General features: G+C 40.9%; 1 protein-coding gene across 4 annotated transcripts in view; it reads left to right on the top strand.

Moving 5' to 3' along the window:
- Positions 1 to 26026, top strand: part of RTN4 (reticulon 4) — a 30729-nt gene extending 4703 nt beyond the window's left edge. The window contains exons 1-8 of one of the 4 annotated variants that reach the window (XM_019474433.1): positions 8662 to 8672; positions 8788 to 9029; positions 12456 to 12663; positions 15575 to 15713; positions 21507 to 21576; positions 22251 to 22297; positions 23605 to 23663; positions 24094 to 26026. In XM_019474433.1, the coding sequence (XP_019329978.1) occupies positions 9014 to 9029; positions 12456 to 12663; positions 15575 to 15713; positions 21507 to 21576; positions 22251 to 22297; positions 23605 to 23663; positions 24094 to 24136 (582 nt within the window). In that variant the 5' untranslated portion in view covers positions 8662 to 8672; positions 8788 to 9013 and the 3' untranslated portion in view covers positions 24137 to 26026. Of the gene's footprint in view, positions 1 to 4666; positions 4881 to 8661; positions 8673 to 8785; positions 9030 to 12455; positions 12664 to 15574; positions 15714 to 21506; positions 21577 to 22250; positions 22298 to 23604; positions 23664 to 24093 lie in introns of those variants that run through there. The other 3 variants (XM_009288455.2, XM_009288456.2, XM_009288454.1) reach the window with 3 other exon arrangements.
- Positions 26027 to 26749: the final 723 nt, after the last annotated feature.

The following is a 26749-nucleotide window of genomic DNA, read 5'->3' as shown; positions in this document are numbered from 1 at the left end:
GTTTAGCTTTCTAAGTCTACCTTTATTGTGTGGGGTTTTTTTCTGTCTTCCTATCAGTGGAACTGAAATAGATTTTACTGTGCCTCAAGACATCTGGAAATCAGTTGGCATGATTGTATGACTGATGCTTGTTAAAACATTAATCTCAACTGCTTTACTGGTGCACTTAAATTAAGGTTCTTGAACGCTTACTTAACAGTGCTGTTTTTTGAAAGCTAGCCTAAATGCCAACATATCTATGTGTACCTGAAAGTGTAACTTCCAACAGTCCCAGTGGACTGCAGGGAGCTAACAAACTCTAAAAGGTTGAGGATTTTTTTTTTTTAAACTCCACCACTCCAATAAAGCAAATGTAAAGCTTTGAACAGCCTCGTGGGTAGAACGGGGTTTGTTTAATGCTGCCTGGCAGACCCTTGGGTAACCTGTTTTGTTTTGTAATGATATCAGACCACAGGGACCTTGTACTTCATAGCTGCACAGATGTGAAAAACAAACAAAACAAAAAAATCCCAAACCAAAACAAATTCAGAACTGTAGTTAACTATAAAGAAACCCCTCTCCTTGTAAGGAGCTCCTATTTATAACAATTTCAACAGCAAATACCCCCCTGCAACACCAGCAATTCCTACTGACTTGGATAAAGTGATCCTTTTTTTTTTTTTTGTTTTCTTCCATTTCTCAGTACATGCTCTATTTGGCTTCCTAGCAGATAATCCTGCTGCTTCACCCTCGCACTCACCAGCCTTCAAAACACATATTTCTGATCTCCATAAAAACACTGTGTATTAAGTAGTGACTTCAGAGTGGATGGTTTCTGATGGTTTAGGCTGCTTCCCCCCCCCCCCAGCCAGTGCAGCTCCAGCATCTGCCTGGGCTTGTGCGGCCCAGGTGCGTGCACATCATGCGGTGGGGGGGACAACCAGGGGAAGTCATGTTTTGGGGTGTGCTCATAAAAAAGGGCTTTGATGCCATCTAGTGTTCATAAATGAACCATAACACCAGTACACTGTGCCTTTCAGAGGACTGCATCCCAGGTTTTGAGGAAATCTGAACTCTTGGAATTGGTTTAATATTCTTAGAGTTAAAAACTAAATAGATGTAGTATGTATCTTAGCCCTTCTGCTGTACAGACTTTCTTCACTGATAACCCCTTATTCGCTTTTGGGTAGAGATTGTTAATGCTCCCAAATAGGCTAGAAAACCATGCTTTCCATAAACCTTTTTTTGATCGGTGGGGTGTGGAGGATTTTATATTATTGAACTACAAAATCAAAGTATATTGTAGAACCCCCCAAAATCTAAACCTCTGACCATGACAGAAAGTTGTGTACCAAAATGTAACCACATTGGCAGTTTAAATCTCTCAGTATATTCATGTTGAGCATTACAATAATAATTGAAAATGGTGCTGAGGTCCTTACTGTCAAGGCAGTTTCACAGGACGCCCTTGTTTCATGGTGTTTTTGAACATCAGGCTCTGTAGACATTCATTTCAGATTAAATCTTACAGGTTTACAGATCTCTTGTTTTCGTATATGCTCCAGGGCACTCTGTTATTGAATTACAGAATTGCAGCTAATCACTAATATCTTGCATTTCCCAGACTTTCTTGAGGGGGCAAATTCAAAGGTGAAGTCCAAGTGGGAAATGTGCTTTGAGAGGGTGGCTGAGTGGTAGTAATGATGAAGCTTTCCTTTTTACTCCCGAATCACGGGGGCAGAAATAAAATACTTCCTGTGATTCTGTAACAGCAAACCAGGTCATTACAGTTATGTGAAGCTTAAAAGAAGTTAGAAATGCCGCCTCACACCAGTGCTGTACCCATTTGGTTTGTTTCTGTTAATTTCTGTGTTTGTTGTTAGTTAAATAGAGCCATTCAGCAGATGGGAAGTGTTTGGTTTGGTTTGTTGTTTCTCACTGGGGGGAAAAAATACCTTGGAATGCCTCTGGAGTTTCTTTCAGGAGCAGATTATTTGTAAAATATAATTTATTTCAACCTAAAATCTCAATTTAATCAGATTGTATTCTTAGATTCTTTGATTGTTCAGGTCTTCTTTTATGCTACCAGGTAAATAATAATAAATGCAGACCTACGTTCCAGGGTGGAGAATTTGCAGAGGAGTGGGAGGAATGAGGAAAAAAACCCCTGAACGACCTTGAGTGAAATTTTTCTGAAGGAAAGACCTAGACCTGCTGTGTTTCATTAGAGCTCTCATGTCACCCCCGTTGAGAGGCAAAGGCTTGTATAGCTAAGGCCGCTAACAGAGCAAGGCCTTTGGGAAGTTACTTGCAGAGCGGCAGAATTATGGAGAAAATGGAGCGTTTGCGGTAAGTTATCAGCTTTCCCAGAAGCACAGATAGGTGGCCAGCATTGAGTGAGGCTTTGGGCAAGAGCAGAATTGGGTAGTCATCCAAAATGCTGTCCTGTGGGAAGTCAGGAACGCTCATCAGTACAAAAATGCTGTTGTCAGTCCATCTGCTCAGGGTGATTTAACGACTGTGTAGCGAGTAAAGTACTCACCCTGCAAGCATGCAGCCCCTCTGAACGTCGGTGCGTTCAGTAGAAGAACATGTTTAGAATTGATTGTGTCTGTTTTAGTTGTCTGGGTGACTTGATAATACCATCTTGAAAGTAGCCTGTTAGTTGGATGGTTTTTGTTTAAACATTGGTGTAGAAACAGGTATGCAATTTCCCTAATGAAACAATAAAGCTTAGGCAGAAGTTTGTTGACAGTGCCGGTACTCAGTTTATACGTAGAATAGGGTTACATGGGTGTATCTTGCCTGAAATAAGAGATGGGAGTACAGAGGGATGCAGACTTCATTTTAGGTATCATTTGCGTGGAGTGGTAAGTGTGAACATTGAGTATGCAAAGAGGAGGATCTTGAGGGCAGGGAGGAACAGTGTGGAGGGAGTTAGTGGCTCACTGGAGATGGGAGGATAGGGACTGGTAACGCAGCCGTTCTCACAGCTGGGCTGCGTGTTTGTCCATATTCTGGCTGCTGCCGATCTGCTGTGGCTGCGTGTGCGGCTACAACAAAAATGTCTGTTTAGGAATGTATTGCATAAATGTACTATTTTAAGTATGTAATATAAAGAATATGAAGAAGAAATGAAGAGGCTTTAATTGTGTATCTCCAGAAATTTGAGAATTAGTGGGAAGAACTTCCTGAAAACATCAAGTTTTTGACTAATTTAGCGACAATGCAATCATCCAAACAAATGAGGGGGGAGAATTACAGATTTTGGTGGCTTCCAGTTGATCTTAAGAGTTTCAGCTCAAGGACAGAAGCCAATTTTCAGACATATTTTGTACTTTTTTTGTATAGTGCAACTTTTCAAATTTTCTTGCACTATGGTCTTTGAATACGTACTTCCCACTTCTCTCCTATAGTACACGTTTTGATTTACCTGGTGAAATTGTGAATGAAATGCATGTATACTTTGTATAAGTACTTTGTATAAGTAAAAACTACAAGTAACTGGTCTTGCTGTCAAAGGAGGCCTTAAATTTATGTAGCAATTGAAGCAATAAACAGGGCTTTCAGGTAACTTTGTGGTAATCTTTCTCGATGTAACATTGTCTGTTTTAATGAAAAGTAACACTCTCTAAGGACTGAATCAGAATCTCCATCCCAGCCAGTCTAGTATTTTTGTGGAAATGTGTAAATGTCCTTTTCTGGTTCTTTAGAAAATGGTGTATCAAATTTTTAAGAGGTTTTGGAGCAATGCAGGGAAGGTTTTTATTGTCAGCCCCAGATATTAAGAGACTCCGAAGTAGAAAAGTAGTCGTATTTTTTTCAGCAGGGGTGGAACACAGAATGACAACATCATTCTCACAGCTCTTCTCTTTCAGATTTGAGTTTCTAGTTCATGCTCATCTCACGTCTGTACAATACTTCCTCTATGTTATTTTCTGTATGTTAGTAGTGTAAACTTTCAGGTGCTTGTTTTTATTTAAATGGAGGGAGCATGTAATTGTCAGGTCTGCAGCTGACAACATAGGATGCTGATGTAAACTAAAAAAGGGAAGGTGTTTGGTTGTAGGAATTAGGTAGAGGGCGAGAGAACTGTTCTTCTCAAACCTCCGTTAAGATGAATAAATATGTCTGAGCAGTTCATAAGGACTAAAGACACCAGCAAAAAGACTTCTTGTGATCTTCAGGAGCCTCTTGCTTTTGTTACAGGCACAGAAAGGGTCCTACTCCGTTTTCCTTCGACCTTTTTTTTGAAGGGAGAGGGGTGTTACAAAGATGTCTCTGTTAGTTTTCTAGACAGTCAGACATTTGTTTGAAAAAATGAGGGGAAGGCGTATATCTAGGAGATTTATAAACGTGTTTTAACCGTTGTTTGAAAAGCAATCTGTTTAAAGCCTCTCTGGTGACTACTTTTAGCTCCACGCCGTTGTGAAAAGCCGCTTAGGGCGGTTCAGCTTTTGTTAGCCTGCCCTGAGCCTTGCTGCACTGGCGTTTCCAATGCACCGGCGCTGCTCTGCAGGGAGAAGCTGGCTCTCTTCGTGCCGGTGATTTCTTTCTCTGCCTTGCGTCTTTTCGGTTCTGCTGGCAAGCAGTAGGAAGCAAATGGCTGCACCAGTCGGGGATTGCATTTTAGTCTTGGTGGCGGAGCGTTAGCAGCCTGGTTACAGCTCGCACTGCGTCAGTCGTGCTCCACACCCCGCGCCGTCAGCTGACCGGCCTCCTGCAGCACCAGTGCAGCAGCAGACTGCAGACGCTGCTGGGGAAGCCCATGTTTCTCATCCTGGGCTGTAGATTTCTTCTCTTGCAGCTGTCCTCTTGGTATGCATAATTGATAATCACAGCTGGAGGGTAGATCGTTTGTGGAGAGATGGACAGTCAGCCGAGCAGTTGGAAGGATAAGGGTATTTGTTCTTTCACCTTTTTTTCCTTTTTTTTTTTTTTTTTAAAGCTAAAGATGCTGCGGGTTGTTTTTAGGAAATGGTGTTTGTAGCATGTATTTGATTGTGAAATGTATCTGAAGATGTAAGATCTGCTTGTACTGTATGCAAAATTGTAAAAGCTGTAGGTTAAAATGGGTAAATATGAGCAATGCAGAAGAATAAATTATTTATGTAGGTGAAATAGCTTGTGTGACATGGCAGATCTTTTTCAGTCATTTTAAAGAACAGCTTGTTTTGGTATGCACTGCACAAATACTGGCATAGTCTGAATTTAGTTGATGTTCCTTTGAAATTCCTAGATTATTAATAATTTAACAATACGAACCATTAACTCGAAAGAATGTAGTGTCTGCAGTTCATGTAGTTTAATAATTTTATGAGGAGAAATCTCATGCAGACTACGGCAGGGTAGTGGTTGTTTTCTGTTTGGCATAGTGTGTTTGGAGTCTACCCTTAATCCCATTTGCTTTGGATTTTTCATAATTCTGTTGGATTCTAGGTAAAACTGTGTCTGATTTTTCAGAATTTACAGCCATAATACCAAATTGTTTTAGGTAAATAAGTAGCTAACCTTAAATTAGTGTGGTTCTGACCTTTGTTCCTGTAACCACCAATGGGAGATCACCAGTGTAAATCTCTGTGGATCATTATATTAGTGCTCGGTATGTAAGAGTTGAAGCCTTATTTGAATATGTAATCTGCAAACTTTATCAACAAGACAAGCTCCGAAAAAATTTTAATCATCTCTGGATACTTAAATATCTTCTTAAAGGGCCCTGTCATGGTTGGTACTTGTACTTAATGAAGTTTTCCTCTTTTTTTTACAACTATTGTTCAAAATCTATGTGTTTTCCCACTTGGACAAAATTGCCAGCTGTCTAGAATCCACAGAATGCTCTATCCAGAACCTAAATGTGTAGCAAAAAACCCTGCAGGGGAAAAAACTTTGCCCCTGCAAAACAAGTTTCTAAAAGTTCTAATCTTTCATTAAGGTGCTGTCAAATATTAGGAAAAAATACTCCGCAGTGTTTAGTAATATGTTCTTGATGTGTAACTAGTTTAAATGTTCAGCACTCCATACGAAATTCTCGGGGTTGGGGAAAAAAAAAAGGGGAAAAAAAAAAAGAAAAAAAAAGGAAAAAAGAAAAAAAAAGGGGTGAGGTCAGAAGGTTTTTGTAAAAATTGAAAGACAAGTTACCTTTGGTTATTCAGGCCCAATTTTCAGGTTTTCTTTTACAACCTGACGAGTAGGGTTGGTGGTGGTCTGTCCGTCACTGCAACTGAAAGCAGACATTTCTGAGCCTAGAATTTGAGGCCTTGAGAATAATGGAGTCTTTCTGGGTTTAGAATTAATGAATTGCCAATCATGAGCACGCCTGTATGGCACACTTGGGGGACATACACTGACTAGTGCAAGCCATGCTGTTACAGCTGCACGGAGGCCAGTAATGTGGGGTCTGTGCACTTGGCTTCTTTGCAAAATGTAGACCTGGCTAGCGTGTAATGGAACTGGCCTCAAATGAACAAAGCAAACCTGAACCCATCCTACGTGCATATTTTGTGCTGGTATAACTGTTTCAAGCAGGGTTTTAAATTCCTCTCCCCCCCCCTTTGTTTTTATGTAGTGGCATCCCCTTAGGTGGAGGAAGCTGGTTTAGTGCCTGTTTCTCCCTCCAAGGAAGTCCCTACTGCCTTGAGGTTTAATTATAATTTAACTTGTAGAGATAGAGTCTAAAAGAACATGGAAGCAGAGCAAGAAGAAGGTTTTCTGGGGAAGCAGAAGAGTCTGGTTCCTCTCCTTTTGCAACTGTTCTTGAAGCCTGGTTTGGTGTGGTTTCTGATAGCATTTGTTTATAACAAGATGAAGATGCCTTGTTTCGTGTGTTCTTCCTTCATTAGGTCAGGCTCCAGTGGCATAGAAAATGATGGGTAAAGTTCAGGGACTGATGACACTATTCATTTTGCCCCAAAATAAATATAGAAGCAAATATTGCAACATGCTTCTTTCCATGCTAAAAAATAACCTTAAAAAAATGTAACGATCAACTCTAAAACCAGAGAAGAGCCAGACGTATGGTTCATAGTTAGACTTTCCAACTAAAGCACTACTTTCTAATTTAATCCTAAACTTAGTTTTGGTCTGCGTGTTTCTTGTGCTACAGTCATAGTAGTTGAGGAGCCAGCATAGTGAAAGTGGTGTAACCTGTGCTATTGATTAATACCTGCAGTATTGATCATCTAGATAGGCAAGATGAAATAGGTTTACCCTGGGGATGGCATGACTTTTATTTTTAGCGCTTTTAAAGACAGGCTGCCGTGGAGTAATTGACACTGAAGAGTCTTAACATTTATTTATTTAACTTTTAATTATTCAATGAATTGTCAGGTTTTAATGGCTGAATGATGCTAATGGTAGGATGAACACCACAGCTATACTCCCAGGCTATCCCAGGATTATTTTTTCTTTTTATTAACGTGCTGAAAATCTACCTGAATTCTGGTTCAGATTAGTTAAATGGTGGAAAAGGTTGCATAGGCTTGTGCAGCCCTTGAGCTTTTTAAATTTTTATCGTGAGTAATCGGGCCTTTGGAATGGTTTTCCCAGTTTGTACGTTGTGCACACATGCATGGGTATATGATTAGGTAGAAGTGAAAGAAAAATACTGCTTTGGCTCATTAATAATTGTTAGATAGTATTTGCATTTTTTGGGGACAACCTGGTAGTGTCGGACTTCGGTTTCATTCTAGCATGTACTTTGTAAAATCTGTATCACTTTTTCTTGCTCGGGACTGTGGGGCAGATGTGCCAAGTCTGAAACGCGTGTGATGCAGACTTGTTTTCTGACCTTCGGGGTCCAGTTAGACAAGCCTGTCAGTCCCACTGGACGTGCCACTCCTTTGTAATGTCTGTCCCTAGGACAGGGAAGGCTCTGTTGGTTGAAGTCAGCTCCACGTGCTTGGCACCGCATGCAGTCATGCTATAACCACCCCGTTTTACCAGCCTGGGATTGTTTTGTTGTTACTGACTTGCAACAAGGCAGTCAAGGACCAAACTGGCTTCCAGCACATCTGGTCAGGGTAAAAGGAGGCTTGAATTCTGTGGCCCGGTCTGTAACTGCTTCTGTTTGGGATGTCAACCATGATTTTCAATGGTCATTCTGATGTAGGAGACCTTGAAAATGTCAGACCCCAGTCTACTAATGGTGCTTGGCAGACTTTGACCGCTTGATAGGTTGGTGGCTCCTCCTTGGAGTTGGTCTATCTCCAGCTAGGGCTGCCCCAGACCGGGCTCGACCAGGCTTTGAAAGTGAAACTGCAGGGTCAGATCTTGACTGCTCGATACTCTGCACAAAAGATCAGTGGAAGCCCTGAAGATCACTGTCGTGTAAATATGAAGTTTATTTAGCGTAACTGGAAAATGCCTCTCTAAACAGAAATTAACAGCTTTTTGCCTGTTTGTGGTCGTGTCCTGGTTTTTGCTGGTCTAGAATTAATTTTCTTCATAGCAGCCTGTTTGGTGCTGTGGTGACAGTTGTCGCCGTGCGCTTCAGATGCATTTGAAAGCTGCCCATTCTCAATACTTCTGTTAAATTTCTGTGTTAGTACAATGCTGGCTGTTCTTAAATTGATCGAGAAAAGGCTCTTAATTGTGCTTCTACACTATTTTCACTATTACTCGAAGAATATAAAGAATTTCTGCTTACCTTTCAGATTACAGAAAGGTTCCAGTGTAATGGCTGCTGTTCATACAGGGTTTGTAAATCGCACACTTGTTTGCGTTTTTTTTTAACCTTTCTTCTCCTTTTAGACAAACAGCCTTTCTTTGGCGCTGAAACCCGTTTTTTGTTTGTTTCTGAACACTGGATAGAGAGTGGTTGTTCATTGTGAGCGGGAATCTCTTTGCTCCGCAGCTGCATTCCGAGGACTTAGGGCAGAGGCAGCCATTGGCGGGGGCCGGCCAGATTTCGCGCTGGCTGGCAGCGAGGCGGCAGGCAGTTGCGTCTCTCTGCCGACCTCCGAATGCCCTAGCAGGAAGTGAAAAGGCTCCGGGTAGTCAGCTGTGCAAGACCTGGGTGCATGCGGGCACACTCAAGATGGATGCCAAAATGGGTTAGTCCCTTTTTCTTGGTTTTCTTTAATAGATGTGAATTAAACTCGCTTGTAGATCTCCAGGCTTTTAATTTCTCTTTCTGGAAGGAGAAGGGAAAAAAAAAAAAAAAAAAAAGGGTTACTTGGTCCAGTTTTATTTAAAAAGAGGATTATCAGGTTAAATATATTAAACCACTTGCTTTTGTCATCAAAAAACAACACGAATTGTTCAGTTTTAAGTTAAATGTCCATGAAAGAAAGAAAAGCCTTCCAAAAAAAAATAAAAATACAGTGATAAACCTATCACGGCACTTGCTTTAAAAGCAAAATGTAATTGGATGAGTTCTGCATGTAAGGCACGGATGCTAGCAGTACTATTTTTAGACGTGTCAAGTGACAGTTCATGCTTACCAAATGTAGGCAGCTGTTCTTGCTTTAGAATAGGCCTGGAATACTTGCATTAAATGCATGATTATAGTTCATATTGTATAAAATAAAGCTTAAAACGGTTTCCATGAGGAAAGATACTGCTTGGCAGGGCTGTTCCTGAGAATTGGTTGGTGTTTTCGTTTTCCTGTTTTTTTTTTTTTTAATCTGCTGTGAGTATCTTGTGTATAAGTTAAAGCCAGAAAGCTGCTTCTAGTAATGCTTTTAATCTTTTACTTTAGAAAGAAATACAAATACCTGTTTCTGATCAGTTGGAGAGTATAAATCAATTTCATCCTGTACTACTGAAAATTACAGATCAGTTTTGCAGTGACTTACAACACTGACTTTCCCTTTGAGGAATTTACAATGAAACAAGATACGTAAGTCGTTAAGCTGAGGCTGATACGGTAGTTCTCCAAATGGAGTGGAGGCAGAGCGAGGAAAAATGCTTCATGTGCATCTTAACTCTGGTCTGGGAGGTCCTAGCTTGGGGATTTTTCTTACTGATTTCCGAGAACAAAAGACTTGAAGATGGGTCGCTAGAGGCCATGTGGCATTTGTGGTATGCTTTAATTCCAGCAATTTACCTTTGTTTCTCGTGTTTTGGAAATTGTCATACAGATGAATTGCTGTCCTTGCATTCCTTATAACTGGGTTTGAGTATCTCATTTACAGAACTAACGCTGTCTGCAAATGGAGAGGAGTAGGGCTCATACTTAGTGTGTCACATGATATGGGAGCAGCGCTCAAATTTGAATGTATGGATGCTCAAATTGCAGCATTTAAAAATAAATATAGTTTCAGTATTTGAAACAAATACTCAGAAAGAAATGATTTTTTTCAAAGATTTCTTGCATGACTTAGGAGCACAAAATCCACCAACATTTTTTGGCAAGACTGGTTTTGAAAATCTCACCCAGGTGTTATGGATGACACTTGCAGCTCAATTTAGGTTTACAGTTTACGACGATTTTTAGGTCAAGCTCACAATTTCATTAGTAAGCTCCTTTTACATGCTAAACTCGCTTAACGTAAGGTATACAGAGACACTAATAAACACGTTTGTGATTAGAAGCAATGCCAAAGAAACCAAAGAAAATGTTGTTAAATTTAGGGATTATAGCCCATACAAAAGGAATTCTACGATGACTTGATTTTTTTGTTTGTTTGATTTTCACAAGGTTGGGTTGCAGTTTGACAAGGACTTTGGATTGGTGCTGTTCTGAGAGCAGGAGTGTCACCTCCTTGGGTTGGCTGCTCTATCTCTCACCCCATATGTTTGTGGAGTCACATGGTGAACCACATCCAGAATCTGATCTGGCTGGCTGCTTAGTTTTTATTTTATTTTTCTGGTGCAGTAGTTGTCAGCAGCATACAGAAAACCAGGCTGGTTCTGTGTGTGGCCATGCAGAGGAAAGGAGTGGGATTGCGTGGTGGTGGAGGGGTGAGGCTGTTTATTTCCACAGCAGTTTTGGTTTATGACAAATTTAAGGTGTTCATGCCACTGTAACCTGATTCTGTCTGTACAGCTTCAGGAAATTTCTGCTGAAACGTGAATTAAATATTTGGATAAAATATTTTGCATTATGAAAATGGCGGCTTTAAGTTTCTGACCAGGGTTCTCATCTTTCCAGCACCTGCTGCTCAGTACCGTTTCCCTACAGAAATAATTAGGAAAGGACTTCAGCTTCTGAAACACTGGGAAATTGCACCGTAGCCCCAGTGGCGTTTTTGTGTTGTACCTACAAGGGGATTTTGCAGACTTTGCCCTACAGAGGCTACTAAGTATTTCATGTTGGTGCATTACCACATTTTCATCCTGTAAGAAATGATAGTCAAATTTTATTTTTTAATTTTCTTTTACAGTAATTCAGAGTAAGAATCTGTTCTGAATTGTGACATGCTATTTTACAATTAACTTTGGTGATGGTTAGGATGAGATAGGATTGCTAAGCTTGTGTTGTAATAGTTTTTCTATAATTTGAGTTCTGTATCTACAAATTCTTATGTTATTGCTATTAACAAGCAGTTTTGATGCAGAAGAGGAATTTGTTCTTGTGAGAATCTAATCAGCTGTGGAAGTAGAAATCATGAAGAATGAGTTTTATTGTGTATCTCACGATGAAGTATAAAACTAGACTAGATGCCCCTGCCCAGTTCTGTACTCAGCAATGGAGAATGATGTTTGTAGATTTCGTGAGTTCAGTAAGGTAATCAACTGGCTGCAACTGCACCTCAAAACAAATCTGCAATGGATGTACTAGGCCATTACCTATGACTTGTCCAAGGGTGTAGTTTACTCTAAACAGTGATGCTAAAAATGGCATAATATTGTGTTCTCTTATGAGGGTCACTTAAGGAAAAAATAAACTTGGCTTACAAATGAAGTATTTTGCATTGTTGCACAGCAGAGTTAGCCTCGATTGACATTTCAGTGAGATTTCCCTCTTGATGACTCAGTCTGTCACCCATAATCAACATTATAAACTCCCATGGGAATGTCTTCAGTCAAAAGGAAACAAAATGAACTGTTGATGAGTCTTGAGCAGTGCCTTTGCTTCTACCAGATTTGCAAAGGTATAACGAGAGATCGATCTGTTAGTGTCTTGTCATTTGTTCTAACAGGGAATCCGAATCAATCTCTTTAGTGAGTGACCTCCACAAAATCCACAAAAAAAAAAAAAGAAATGAAGCACAAACTGCTGTGGTTCTGGTGCAGAATACAGCACGGTAGTTGAAGAGATTAATTCTGACATTGCTTAAGGGCAGAATTGTTCTTAAATTTTAGCAATTACATTTGAGGTAATCCTAATAACAATAATCCCAATAATGGGAAGTCCAATGCAAAATCAGTGCTAAAATAACCTATTTCTAGTTGTAATTTCAGCTCTGGTCATATGGTGAGATAGCGAGTTCCATTCTTGATGACTCTCAGCAGTCAAATGAATCACGTTTTACTGTTTTTGTATGGATGCAAAAGGTATCTTGTTCTAATTTCTTACCTTTTTTAAATTTTAGTTGTTGACCTCCTTTACTGGCGAGACATTAAGAAGACAGGAGTGGTGTTTGGTGCCAGCTTGTTCCTGCTGCTTTCATTAACAGTGTTCAGCATCGTGAGCGTGACAGCTTACATTGCCTTGGCCCTGCTTTCTGTGACGATCAGCTTTAGGATATACAAGGGAGTTATCCAGGCAATCCAAAAGTCTGATGAAGGCCACCCGTTTAGGTGAGATTTTTCTTTCAATTAAGAAAAAGTGTGTTGTTTTAAGGAATGGTGGTATTGGTGCTGTTAGAAGCAGTAGATGACATATGCCATAATATATTGCGTAATAATGTAAATAAAATCTGTACTGAAAAATCTGTTACCCAGCCTATGATTACTCTTATTTCAGTTTTTCTCAGTAGGCATACACAGCGGTAAAGAAAATGAATTGATCACTTGGTACAGGGGATTTCCCTGGGAATGCTAGAGTATCTTTAGTTACATTAAAAAAAAAAAAAAAAATCTATATACTTCAATCTAATGGAGTAATACGTGCATTTTAGAATGTTATAGTCTTCAGAATGTGAACCAGTGGCAGATGATGTACAAAATTTAAAGAATACCCAGGAGATGCAGCACTTTCAATGCAATATATTTAGAAAAAATCAGAATAAACGTAGCAGAGGATGCTTTTATCTTTTTGGAATTTTTTTTTTTAAGAATACTCTTAAAATTTATGTTTTAGTATGTAGCAGCATAGCTGTGTTCTCCACATGCAAGGCTGTCTTGTCATCAGCAGAATCCAGGTTCATTGCAGCCTGCCCAGATCAGAAATCCAGAAACTTGGACTCTGAATTCTAAGGCTTGAGGAGTTGAATCATAGGAGTAATTGAGGTCCTCGAAGAGGACCTCCGAGCTCTTTGCTTTAAGTGATGAGCTAAGTCCTTGGGGCATACCATGTGTGTGCACTTCCCTGCAGCGTGGGAATAGGGTATCCATGGTATTCATCCTTTCCCGTGTAGAGTACAGTGGTGCCCATTATCGCAGAGCTGCATCTTAAGAGAAATAAAAACTTATTAATGTGTTAGAGTAACACTTATTAATGTGTTACTAAGAGTGCATGTTTACTGTTTCCATACCAGCCCTATCCCACACTGCTCAGACTTGCTTCTCTCCTTCATTAATCAATGAAGTGGTTCAATCTCAGTTTCCCTTGCACCTTTGAGAAACTCCTGTGTGCCCTCCTATTTACAGCTCTCTTACTAATTTTGCGGTATTTACAGTTATTCTTGTTCTCTTCCTCTCATCTTCAGTAAGGCAAAGTAAAATGTTTTCTTGGGTTTACCTCCATTCCTCCCTGACTATGTGTAGTGGCTCATTTACCCAGCGGAAGCCAATCTATGCCTAAACGAGCTGTGGGACAAAACTCTGGGAAAAAAAGGAGTATTTGCTTTCAAGCTTAGATCTGATATAAAAAAAATACATCTGAACAATTGGCAGCAACATTCAGTATAGCAGTATGAAATATGTATCTTTTGTAAACTTAGTTTTTTTGTTTGGTTTTTTTTTTAACCATCAAGGCCTTGTATGGCCATCCTTACTCGCCCTCATTAGGGTGAGTAATTCCCAGCTGAAATCCTGTTTGCTCTGTCTACCCAGTAGTGCTTTTCAGTATCCAAACAGCATTTCCAAGTTCACCAGTTCAGTTCTTTCTTAGCAAGAACAAGCAAAGCTTGTTCTACCTGTGCTGCTTCTGCAGTTTATTTCTAAAAATACTGGTATTTGTAAGAAGCTTCCAGACATTCTTGTCCAAAATACCTGGTTGCTTACTTTTTATCTGTATAGCTTCAACTACAAGAAGGATATTTTTACTTGAATTTAGTTTGGCAGTGAAGAGCATATCCATGAGATCACTTCAATTTTTGATTCAGGTACTGAATATCTTGCTGATGAGTTGAGAAGGGTGTGCAGATTCAAGCCAAGTGTGGATAGCAGAATGTAGCCTTGAAATGGCCGCCCTCTGTAGTTATTGTTTTAAGTATTTTAATTTGTTTTGGACTTGCCACAAGGCCACGTTTAGCTTTGCCTTAAATGACATACACTGGGGCCTCCACTGTGCATTTTTATTTTTAACTGTGCATTTTTTATTTTTTAAAAAATCAAAAAAAACCACCCCAAAGCAGAATCCCCCTTTAAATGAAAGAAGAAGTTTAACAACTGTAGTAACTGTAAAATGGGTGCCTTGTTACAGATGTGCTGCATTGCTCCCTCTCCCTCCAACATGCAAATTAGATAAATAAGTTATTCTCTCTTTAAAGAGTCTAAATTGCCATAGCCACTGCAACTACAGATAAAAGTCACAGTGTAGTGAAAAGAACACTTAACCAGATAGGAGCTTATATCTTTCTGTTCAAAGAACTGCTGTCACTAACTGTAAGAAATTTTTTTAGCAAATGATGAAAAACGTGCTCATTTTACCACGCCTTAGTGTGTTTGTTACAGCTTAATGGTAATTTCAGAAGTGCCTTCCAGAGGTATGAATGGATATGTTGCTTTTGTAGGATTTTTTCTGTTTGAGAAATGTAGGAATCTTGTAGAATATTAGGCCGCCTAATACAATAGCAAAAACAGAGAATGACACCCCCCCACACCCCCCCCGACTGTCTCTCTCGCATTTTTTTAAATACACCTTGCCCTTATTAGTGTAGTAGATTACAGCATATGCTGAGGAGTAGGAAGAGACTTCATGGACCAAGCAGCATATGCGTCAGTGGTGCTGGACGCTGTTTTGGCCACTCGCTAGCCTTGTCTGTTCACACGCATATGTTAGCCAGCGCAGCTTTTTTGCCTAGTCCAGGTACAACTATGTGTGTGACTTAGTCACTGCACTAGCACAACATAGCAGTAAGCAAGAAACATTTTTTTCTTTTCCTCTAAGAGGTTGTGGGTTTTTTTATTTTAAGGTTCACTTTTACCTTCTAAGAATAACTTAGGTTAGTTCTGTTCTACCCTTTTAGCATTCCTCATACGGTGAGGTTTTTCTCTTTATAACATAAAAAGAATGTATGTTGATACTGTATATATAACATACAACGTGTTGATACTGTTGGCAGCACTCCTGCAGTAAAGTTTCATAAGCTCTTCTTTCTTGCAGGGCTTACTTGGAGTCTGATGTAGCTGTGTCTGAAGAGCTCATTCAGAAATACAGTAATGTTGTGCTCGGTCACGTTAATGGCACAGTCAAAGAGCTGAGACGTCTCTTCCTAGTCGATGACTTAGTTGATTCTCTGAAGGTAAGTTTACTTCAGCTGTAGATAGAGCAGCCTTGTGTAAACAGATTCCTTGCTGACCTAGCTTAGCAAAGCCCACTAGGCCTTATAAACATGAATGAACAATGGCATCTTTGGCTCCGTATAAGTAAATACTGAGTTTTAGTTTGCTTGTTGGGAGTACTAAGCCTTTTTGTTTTTCAAGAAGTATAGCTTTCTGTTAGCCACACTGAGTTGAATATGAAGTGCTGCATGCAGTAATAGAGTGGTTAACTTCCTGTACTTTTTTCTGACAGTATAATAAAAATGAGTGGAAAACTGAAATAAGCTCTGGCTGCACGCAGTTCAGCTGTTACACCTCCTTGCTGGTGCTTAACAGCAAAAATCTTTTGAGAAAACAAGACATTGGGCATTCAGAATTTGTTGCTAACACATATCTCTCCCTCTTGAAAAATCTATGTTTTGGGCTAGACTGGCACAGTCTGGTTTTGTTTTGTTTTTTGGTTTGTTTTCTGTATTAGAAGAGTGGGGACTGAGTGATTCTCCACTGAGGAGTGGGGACTGAGCAATGCCCTTGTTTTACTAGGAAGGTGGACACCCGTTTCAGTCCCTGGATTTGGGTGTGAATAGCTGCTTCTTTTAGTGATGCAAATTACTGAAATGGGTTTTGCAAGTTGCTCTACCTCAAGTGTGCAATACTGCCTAACAGGTACCTTGACTATGCCCAAGTAGTATGTAATGGGATTTATTGAAGGTGGCAGAGCAAAACTGACAGTGAAGAATAATAATTTAAAAAAAAAAAAAAAATTGGCTGAAAACCCTTCAGTTTTGTTCTGTGAGAATTATATTCTCTCCTTTCAAGCTAATCGCCTTTCGTCATTTTTCAAACAATTGTTTCCTTTACTGAGTGCAATGTGTTGTCCATTTCTTTTTCAGTTTGCTTAATCTTCTTGAAAGAAAGTTGCATTTATCCTCCAGTAAATCCCTTACTTAGTGCTTTGTAAAGTCCTTTGAGTTGTTGTGGGGTTGGGGGAAGGGGTTTTTAGTGAAACTTGAGACAAAAATAGGAAGGCTGTAGAAGTCTTTGTTATCTTTGTGGAATAGAAATTGGAGGCAGATCTCAGGATCTTGCCCAGAGTTGCTAGATCCTGTTTCTCATTATGCTTCAACTTCAACACAGAGTTTGTGCTGGAAAAGTTGTGCCTGATGCTGTGCAAGTCTCCTGCAGTAAGAGTCCTTTCCCTCTGGAGAAAGGAAAGATGATAAGGCTGTCGGGTTGTTACCTGGGGTCTGCTGCTCGTGATGAAGATTCATTTTCTCAGAAGGGAAAGAGGAGATGGGATATTAGCCCAGGGTTTTGTGTAATAATCTTCCTGCTCCTAAAGGGTTGTGCAGTAAAAGTATTTTTATGAGGTGGCTGCGCGTTCTTATTTTCTGGTCATCTTTCTGGACATGATGGATACTGCTGCAATCGTTTTATGGCAAAATGGCTGAAATAAGACCGTTACTGTCTGTGCCTTGCCAGTGTTTCCACACAGGGATTGCATTTTGATGGCTAAATCCTCTCACCACTGCCCATCGGTCTGGTCTGTAAGAAGCTGTGTCTTGCCTTCATGCTTAAGTGACCAAGTAATTAGGATTCATCTCTGCAGCATCTCAAGGCCACAGCCTTGACTAAAAGAATTATTGTTACAGGGCTAGAATTGCATTTTGAGAACTTAAACTTGGGGTACCAGGGAGGAAAGGAACATATTCTTTGTTTATTGTGTTTTTTAAGGGCATTGAGTTTCAATGTTCAAAGAAAAGTTATTTTGTTTAAGTTGTGTTTGGATCTGATTAAACAACATCACAGAAAAACTTGCAGTCACAAGGGCACTTGTATTTCTTTAAAAATTAAGCCCATTGTGGTATGTTCCTTCATCTGAGTTAGAAGAATTTCCACACCATTGGTTTAGAGATCACAATCCCTTGCAGTAAAGGAAAAGGAAGCAGTGAACAGCCAACTGCTGTTTCAGTTAACACTGTTTTAAAAACTAGGCCTTTCAGAGGAATTATGTTAGAAGTAGAACTAATTCCAGTCAGAATGTCTTCAAGGCACTCTAATCACTTTTAAAATACCATGGTACTATAGGAAAGACATGTTTATTCAGCTGAACTAATTCATTTCCCCTCTTGCCTTCTGACATGTAAAACGTTTTATGTAAGTTAATTAGTCTAATTTATGGTAGTTGGGAACAACCCTTATATGAAACCAGCGAACGTCAGGATGGTTCACAAGCACAAGTTACTGATTTTGAAGAGTTTGTGCTTGAGGAGAACATTAAGATGCTGGGGGTTTATGTAATATAATGGCCCTGGTTTAAAAAAAATAAAAATATCTTGGCTCCTGTAGTTTAAACATCTTCACTGTAGGAAACAGCATGTTTGTGTATAATTAAAGTTACTGAGCTTTAATGTAGAAAATGTCTGCAGGTCAGTTTATTGTATGTAATAGTTCTGGCTGTAAAATCTGTCTTGTTAAGATTTTTTTCTTTTTTATTAAACAATGCTTCAGTCATGGAAGTCTTAAAATGGACTCTAAATATTTATGCAGCACAAGGAGAAGTTCCTCACAGCTCTTGAGGAGCAATTCCAGAGGAGCCCTTGCCAGATAGTCCCAGGAGAAACTGCACTTTGTCCTGATAAACGGCGATCTAGGGCGTCACCCCCAGCTGCGCAATGGTAGCCGTTCTGACACTGGGGCACAGTTGCTTTCAATTTGTCATTGCTCAACTGATGTTTTGAGAAACAGAGCTCTTCGCTGTGTTTGAACTATTTTATAGTAAAGAAACCGATACATGGACACTTCTGGATTTGCCATTAAATTGCAGTATGCTTTGGGTACTGGGGAGTCATTAATCATTGGAATGAGGTAGGCAAAAACTTGATTCAGTCCATCAGCTATACTGTTTTTTTTTACTGGTTGACGTATCATTGTAAGGTTCAGGCTGAGCTGGGGCCCTGTGCTTTCCTTCTGTCCTGTCCTGAGTGTGTGGGAAGAGCAGAGAAGATCTTTGTAGGTCAATCCTGGGTTGCCTTCTGCTTTTTTTTCCGTCTTAGAGCTTTAAGTGTTTAGACGTGTTTCAGGTAAGCCTTTTTGCATTTGTAAGGTTCTCTGAGTTTGTCTCATTTCTAAGGAAAAAAAAAATAGAGACCAATACGAAATAGAGACTGATACGTAAATGTGGGATTGAGATCAACACCACTTAATCCCAGGAGTGTTGTTTTCACTGTCAGACGGGTGTGAAGAGAGAAGGTGTTGTGGAAGGGGGGTTCTGAGGTGTTTGCTGAACTTCATTTGCTTTGGTAGCCCCAGCTTTCAAAGTAGCTGTCCCTTACTGACGCGGCAGAGAGGAGGGGGTGGTCTTGCTGGCCTCAGTGGTTCCCTCTCCCGCCCACTATGGATAAGTGAAGTGGATTGAAAACTGCACGCGCAACACAGTTCGTCGTTAGACCCTGATGCTGCTCTGGTCAGACTTCAGGAGAAGCAAAGCCTGTGTCAGTCAAAGGTTAACTCCTGGATTTTGATCTTTCTTGGGCCATAAATTCAATGCTTACTAAATAGGATTGGATAGTTCTGATAATTGTTGGGCTTTGGGATTGATTCATATCTGTTACCCCTCTGCTTACAGTTTCTGACTTGGTCATAGTCTTCAGCAACATTACTGAATGTTTACCTGACCAGGGTGGTGCTCAGCCTTGGTAAGCGTGTTCATGCAGAGGAGATCTTGGATAGCTGTCAAGATGCTCTGCTGTGTGTGCTTGAAGCTGGCATATTTAGTTCACTGAATGCACAGCCTGCAGGAGAATCGTTCTGAACGGTCACAGATGTGGGGGCTTTTTGCTGCAGTAAAAGTTGTCGACTTTCCTCCCGTCGCTGGGGAGGGGGGACGTGCTGCATGTACAGACTTGCTCTGAAAGGAAAGTATTTGTTCCGTTAAAATGTCTTGTGCAAAGAGGCAGGCAGCCAGCTCTCACCCTGGCATTGCGGAGAGCAGAACTGGGCCAAGGTTTGAATGAATCATGAGGGAGTTTAGGGAAATCTACTTTATTTTTCTTGATAAACCTGCCAAAATCCTTCAGTGGGAATGCAGTTGATGGTAACATTGCAGCCTTGTCTGAGGGTTAACTTTGTGCCTCGAGTGCTGCTTGTGTTGCATGTAGAAAACTGACAGATAAAGAACTGCATCATTTGCAATTAATCCTACTGAATTTTGAATGGGATCAACTTTGAATGGAGCTCTTGAAGTAAACTTCATTTCAGTACAGAGGTCGTGCAATTAAACTCATATTGATTGTCATGCCCTTATTGTTGGCAGTTGATTTTTGTTTGGTTTGGCTATTTTGCATCTTACGATAAGCTAAAAATGGACATTTGGATACGTAACTTCTGAGTAACTCAGCTGCAGGTTAGGTCCTTGCCCACACCCACAGTCCTTCAACATGCATTTTTTTATTTCGCATTTTTTTTATTTCCAGTGCTTTGTACCCATCTTCTCCTCGCGTGTATCTCCTGCGGTTGTTAACTGTCCCCAGATCTTGTCTCCCTGATGCCAGCAGCAGCCTCCACGCCATGGCTGGCTGGCTGTTTGGTGCTTTGCAGTGTCTTGCACTGGAAATAACCAGACTTGCTTAGTTGATTTCAGGGCTGGGGTCTCGTCTGTGTGCTCTGCACAATGCAAAGCATAATTCAGCGCTTAGCAAGAAACAAGCACTGGTAAATCCACTATGACATCCAGATCCTGGCTTCTGCTCAGTTCCTTATGGGCTGTGCAACACTAGAAGAAACTGGCTGATTTTCCTTGGGGAGGAATCCTACACAGAAATAGAGCTGGCAGCCTTCGGCCCCCTCCCACCCCGGTATAGGTCAGAGGTGTGCTTGGGACACTCTCCACCTGGCAGAAAGCTGAGGGGCTTGAACTTCTGCAGATCTTTGTGTAAAGCTAGTGAAGCGGAGCGGAGCCGGTACACGACGGGAGCTGTACAAGTGCAGTCAGCAGGGTGGCGGTGGGGGAGGAACAGGGTCTGGGTACGAGTTAGGGGCTGGGATAGGACGCCAGAAATTATGGCAGTGTGAGGGTTTAGGTGTCTGCCAACAGAGGGATGTCTTTGCTTCTGAATTTGTCTCTGACCTAGAGCCAGCTTCCATTTTATGGCACTGTTGACTTCTCTCTTTCCTGAATTTTTTAGTATCCAAAGCTCCTATGTTTTTTTAAGGGGAAAAAAGTCAATTAAGCCAACCTTGCCATGTTACCTTCCCGACGTGTTTTTGTCCCGATGTGACAGAAGTCTAGTCAACAGTTTATTGAGACCTTTGCTGAGCCGAAGCGTGATTATGATAGTTTGGTGCCGTCGTTGGCACTGCAGCCCCGGAGTGGATGGGCTTGTATGTTGGCTGCTGGGCTACCACACAAACAAATGACCTCCTACGTGGGAGGCGGGAACTGTGTTTGCCCATCGTTACGAAACCCGGGATTGGAAGTGTTGTATAAATGCAGAGGGCACTGAGCAGCCACCGAGTACTAACAGCTTGTGGTCACTGCTGACTTGGGCTGAATTCAGCCTGGTGACCTAGACGCAAGAAGCCACATATCCTATTACTGAACCCTTCAGCCATCTTGTCACTCATCTATAATTACATGAGACGTACAAGGGTGAAGTGGAGTTCGGGGCGTTTTAGTTTCGTGTGTGTGTTGAGAGAAGTTCTCTCACTGCTCTAACTAGTACGTTCTGGTAAGACGGACTGTGGGCTGACATGCTTTTTTTTTTCCTTTTTAGTTTGCAGTGTTGATGTGGGTATTCACTTATGTTGGTGCCTTGTTTAATGGTCTGACATTACTGATTCTGGGTAAGTGTTTTAAATTGTGTTAAATACCTGGCATACAAAATAACCCTGGAAAAGCACTGAAGTCTGCTCGGTACTGAGGCTATTCCTGTGTTATTGAGAGTGCAGCAGTGTGTTATAGCTGTGTGTCCTTTTCTAGGACGTTGATAACACTGCAGGATGGATCAGTTTGAATTGCGGTGTTGAATTCCTTGAGAGCGCTGATTTTCCAGACATTGTATCATTTAAAAGCATGTTCTGTTGTGCTTGTCCCTGTCAGGGTTAGCCTTACTTGAATATCATCGCTGTATTGTGACTTTGGAGGAGGTACAAAATTGGCTCTGGCCGTGTCCCACTGCAGATAGTTTTGTATCCCAGAGCAGGCTGGCTTCAGGTGTCGGAAACCGACTGACGTTGGCAGAAGCCCTAAGCATCCTTTTTGAAGAATTTGCATAACCCACAGTGAGAGAGTGAGCTGTGACCAAACTTGCTGTACTGTTAATGAGACCTGGAGAACAGCCCAGCTTCTCCTTAATAGGGATTATTTAAATTACCGGCCAACAGTTTTTGTGTGTGGCTTAGTTATTTCTTTTTCTTGTACCTTTGAAAGAAATGTCAAGGTGTGAAAACTAGTCATTGTTTTACCTGACCACCATCCCTTTTGTCAATATTTATACCTTTGATGTGCTCTTTTCCAGCTTTGATTTCGCTCTTCAGTGTTCCTGTTATTTATGAGAGACATCAGGTGAGTGTTTAATATGATTCATTAAATGCTTCAGAAAATTAGCTCTTGAAACAAAACCACAAGCGAATAAAACCAAAATTCGTTTCAATCTTGTAAAATCTTTAAAGCCTTTAAAACACAGGCCTTTAACTGGGAGTCAGTGCCAGGGCCAAGAGAAGCGAGTCCACGTTGAAGTCCAGGCTGCGTGTGCTTTCCCCTCCACCTTTTTGGTGGAAGCGTAAGAAGGCTTCCCCAGCAAACAGTTGCAAAAAAGGCCCGATTAACCTGGAGGCCTTCTCTCCTCTGATCCAGATTTGGTCAGGACTAAAGCAGCAGTAGGCATGGTGGCGTTAATCCTGATGTAAGTACTCTTACAACAATTTCTGAAGAAACCTCTTTGGAGCTGGTATTCAGGATTCATGTCCTGAAGCCCTGTGGAATTTGTAGCCCTGGCAAAAACAGGAGGTGGGAGACACTCGGCACAGTCCAGTGCTTCTCCTGTGGAGAGACTAATGTAGAAGAAAGAGGCAAGAAGGAGCCAAAATAAAACACGTATGATTAAATTATAGCAGGGGCTTGAGCTGGGACTGTCTTCAGCAGGTCATAGCACAGGAGGGGGGAGGCCAGCTCTGGCTTAGCAGTTCCTTCTCCTCTTTCAAAAACAACGCTGCTGATGGAGGCCAGCCTGGGACTTGGGAAGGGAGGAAGAAAGGCACTGAGCAGATGGCGGAGCCTCTTGGGCTCCTCTCCGAGCTCCGAGGAAAGAACAAAGTACTCGGCGGTGAAAGGAAATCCTGTAGCCCAGAGGAAAGACGATGGACAATTTGTGTGGCTTACTGGGCTCGTCAATCCTCCTGATGGGCTGAAGGCTGCTCTCTGAAGGCGTAAGCTGTTTAACAAGCCCAGCCCCCCTAAGCAGCTTTCCTTCTCCACGGTGCCCAGAGGAGGCGGAGGAGCCGACTGCCCCTCACCGAGGGCCTTGGTTGTGCACCCTCACGTGGGGGCGGCCTTGAGAAGAGGCGGGGGGAAACGCTAGTGACCGGTTTGATGGAACACGCAGAAGCCAGGGATGAATTTATTTGGGTACTTACCTGCTGTTCCCTGCCGTTGTGCGCATTCCCGGAGGCAAACACTAGCACGTGCTGTGCCTGAAGCCACGGGAGCTCTGGCGTGGCATCGAACTGGGAAATAAACACGGCTGAGCCCCTTCCTTCCGCCAGCGGCCTTTCGTGTAAAGCACATCTTGGTGCGGTGCGACTCTGCCTTCCGGGCAGCAAAGTAACTGTGTGTAAGAGCTGGTCTGTAACATCTGTCATCTTCAATTTCAGGCCCAAATTGACCATTATTTGGGACTCATGAACAAGAATGTCAAAGATGCGATGGCTAAGTGAGTTGGGTTGTTTTTTGGTTTTTTTTATTTATTTCACTTTATCAATAATGTTTACAGTTCTTGGTATGTGTGGTACTTCAGTACATAACAAATGCATTACATGCACTAGTCCTGGAGGAAAAAGCCCTTTAAATTCGGAATGGTTATAAAATCGTCTCCTTTCTTGCTGATGCTGTTGTTAAGTTAATCCTGTATTATTTCTAATAGAAATCTGTGTATTTGAAACCATTAGTGAACCCAGAGCCCTCAGCAGTTGCAATTGAGGGTGAATGAAGAAGAATTTAGCAGTTTCATTGCTTTCTGAGTGTAGTAGTTTTGTGTTGCTGTGATAATTATCTTCACATGTTTGTAAGACTATGTTTACACCTACTTTTTTTTTGTTTGTTACTCAAATGCTGTTCTTTTTCCTGTCCTGTTCCTCCTGTAGGATCCAAGCAAAGATCCCTGGGTTGAAGCGCAAAACTGAGTAAAAAGCCTGAAGCAACTTATCCGGGAGGAAGTTCATCTTTTAAGGGGGAAAAAATACTCATTTGGATTTACATGGGGAGGGTCAGGGAATAGCAAAACCCTTGACATTGCAGTGCAATTTCACAGATCTTTATTTTTTAGCAACGCAGTGTTTGAGGAAAAATAACTGTTTTGACTGCCATGTGTTTCATCATCTTAAAAGTATTGTAAGCTGCTATGTATGGATCTAAAACTAATCATCTTTCTTTATCCTGTGTGCAGCACTGGCTAATACAAAAGATTTGAGAAAGCTGTACATTTTGCTTCATCAGAGGTAGTCCCTGCTGCGTTCCAGAAGAGGTAGTGCAGGTGGAGCGGAGGATAACACTTCCCAGTTTGTGCACTGTGTATGGTCTGTGTAGATTGATGCAGATTTTCTAAAATGAGATGTTTTAGAAGAATATACCATTTTAGCAAGTTTTGAAAAATCTTGCCTTTTTGGTATGAGTATAGCTGTATTGTGATTTTATTGTTTTATCAATTGCCTATATATATATATATGTGTTTCACAAAGCTTAGATCTTTCAGCTGCTCCACAGTGCTTCATACTTCAGAGAATTGAGTGATTTCTGGACTAGCTCCATAGCACACAAGCTTGAAAAACTAAAATGTCTCTGTAAACACTAGCATCTGTTTAAAAAAAAAACAAAAAAAGAGAAATGAACAAAGGAACCTCCACGTATGTTAAAAGAAAATTACAGCGTACACTTTGTTGCACAAACGTACAGTAGTTGATTTTGAGCAAATAATTCTACAGTCTCTCAAACTCTGATAATCTGTGGACCGAATATCTAATGCTGCAAATGTTGTTTGGAAACGTAAAACCTCGTCACGCAAGGAATGATAAATGAAAATTTATAGACTTGCAGTTTAAGCTGTATCGAACTAAGTCTGTGGAATGCATTGTGAAATGTAAAAAAAAAAACCCAACAAAAAAGAAAAAAAAAAACCAAACCCCAAGTATCAATAAAGCTTATAGACATAAAATAATATCGGTATTTTGCTTTCTTGAGGCAAGTTTAATATATTTGTGTTTATTTTGTTTAAGTTCATCGTGATTAAATATCCATTGTACATGGTGATGGAAATAGTTTGTCAGACGTATAGCAATGTGAGTAGGTGGATTTTTCATGATACCTTTTCTTTTCGTATGTGCAGTGTGAAGCAGTTTGTTCAGTTCCAGTGACAGATTTGATGTCCCGACTAGCTGTGCCGGCCGGTGATGCTCAGTTCAGCGCGTAGTTCTTTCTTGCAGCGCAGATTCTTGCCTGCAGCGAGGAGGCCTCGATGCTGAAGGCCCCCGTTGTTACCGCTGCCAGCTGCGCCGACAGCTCAGTGACACGGGGGTGACGGTGTCAGACGCCACTTAAGTGGTGTGCGTGAGTTGGTTATCGAAAATTGTGACAGAGGAAATTTCAGATTCTGCTAAACGAAGTGAAGATCCTTGGTTTCTTTTATTTTTGAGACACGAATGTATGATGCCATATTCTAGTTTGAAGGAACTTGTAAAGCAAGTCCCAGTAATCTTTTCAGATCAACCTCCTGAATCTGATTTAAGAGCTGGACATTGAAAACTTGTATCCAAATTTATTTGAGACACAGATTTTACATTAATGGCATCTTGACCATTGAAAAATAAATTAATTCATGCACTAATATTTTAGTTTACAGTATAATACATCATTACTTCTGAACAATTTATACATAAAGCCGAACCATATAAACATAGAAATTTTAAGTGTTTTCCTGACAGACACTATTGCTTTAAGATATTTTTCACATCACCATTTATTAATTCATTCTGCCACGCAACTGGTTTTGTTTGGGATACAATCAATGTGAAAGGAAGGCAAACATTATTACAGACGTAGGCAAAGAAGGTGCTTACTGACATCACCACCTAACATGATTACATCACTTGATCAAGAAGGTTTCTTTGAAAAAAAAAAAGACTGCATAGGGACGCTTATTGTGTATCTGACAAACTGATCTTCTGTATAGTAATATAAGGCATTAATAAATTCAATTTTAAAAAAAGGTGATTCGTTGAGGTTGCTGAAGCACTTTTGTGTGTTAAATGTACATTGAGCCACTCCTTTACCTGGGTAGTCGTTGCAGCCAACAGCTACCTTTTTATGCAGCGGGCATCAGGCGTGGATTGGCAGGAAGTTTCCACAGTTCAAAATTCTGTTTTCCTGAACTGGGACTAAAGCACTATTTAACTTTTCTTTTCAAAGACTAAATGTAAGTCTGAGTGTTCTATTTTGGCCTCTCTTTTGCTTAACAAACAGTCTTTTCAAAAGAAAGGTAATTTCAAAATACGGATGCTGTTCCATGCCCGGAATCTCCAAAAGCATTTGTTTTGACATTGCCCACATTTTCTGTTCCTTTCTAAACAGTTTCATTGGGAAAAGTAGAACTTACTTCTCTTCCTCCGATTCCACTGTCCCTGTAGTTTTTGGTTTTGACAAAGTGTTTGTTAACAAACGTTGAACGGCTTTACTTGCCTTTTGTGAACATCTGCCCGTGGTCTCCACTTCCACGTGGAGGCAGCTCTCCTCTCGTCTCAGCTGCCT

Source organism: Aptenodytes forsteri, unplaced genomic scaffold (assembly GCF_000699145.1).
Source record: "Aptenodytes forsteri isolate BGI_AS27 unplaced genomic scaffold, ASM69914v1 Scaffold185, whole genome shotgun sequence".
Taxonomy (NCBI): Eukaryota; Metazoa; Chordata; class Aves; order Sphenisciformes; family Spheniscidae; genus Aptenodytes; species Aptenodytes forsteri.
Note: the sequence above shows the minus strand (reverse complement) of the source record. Positions and strands in the feature narration are given on the sequence as shown.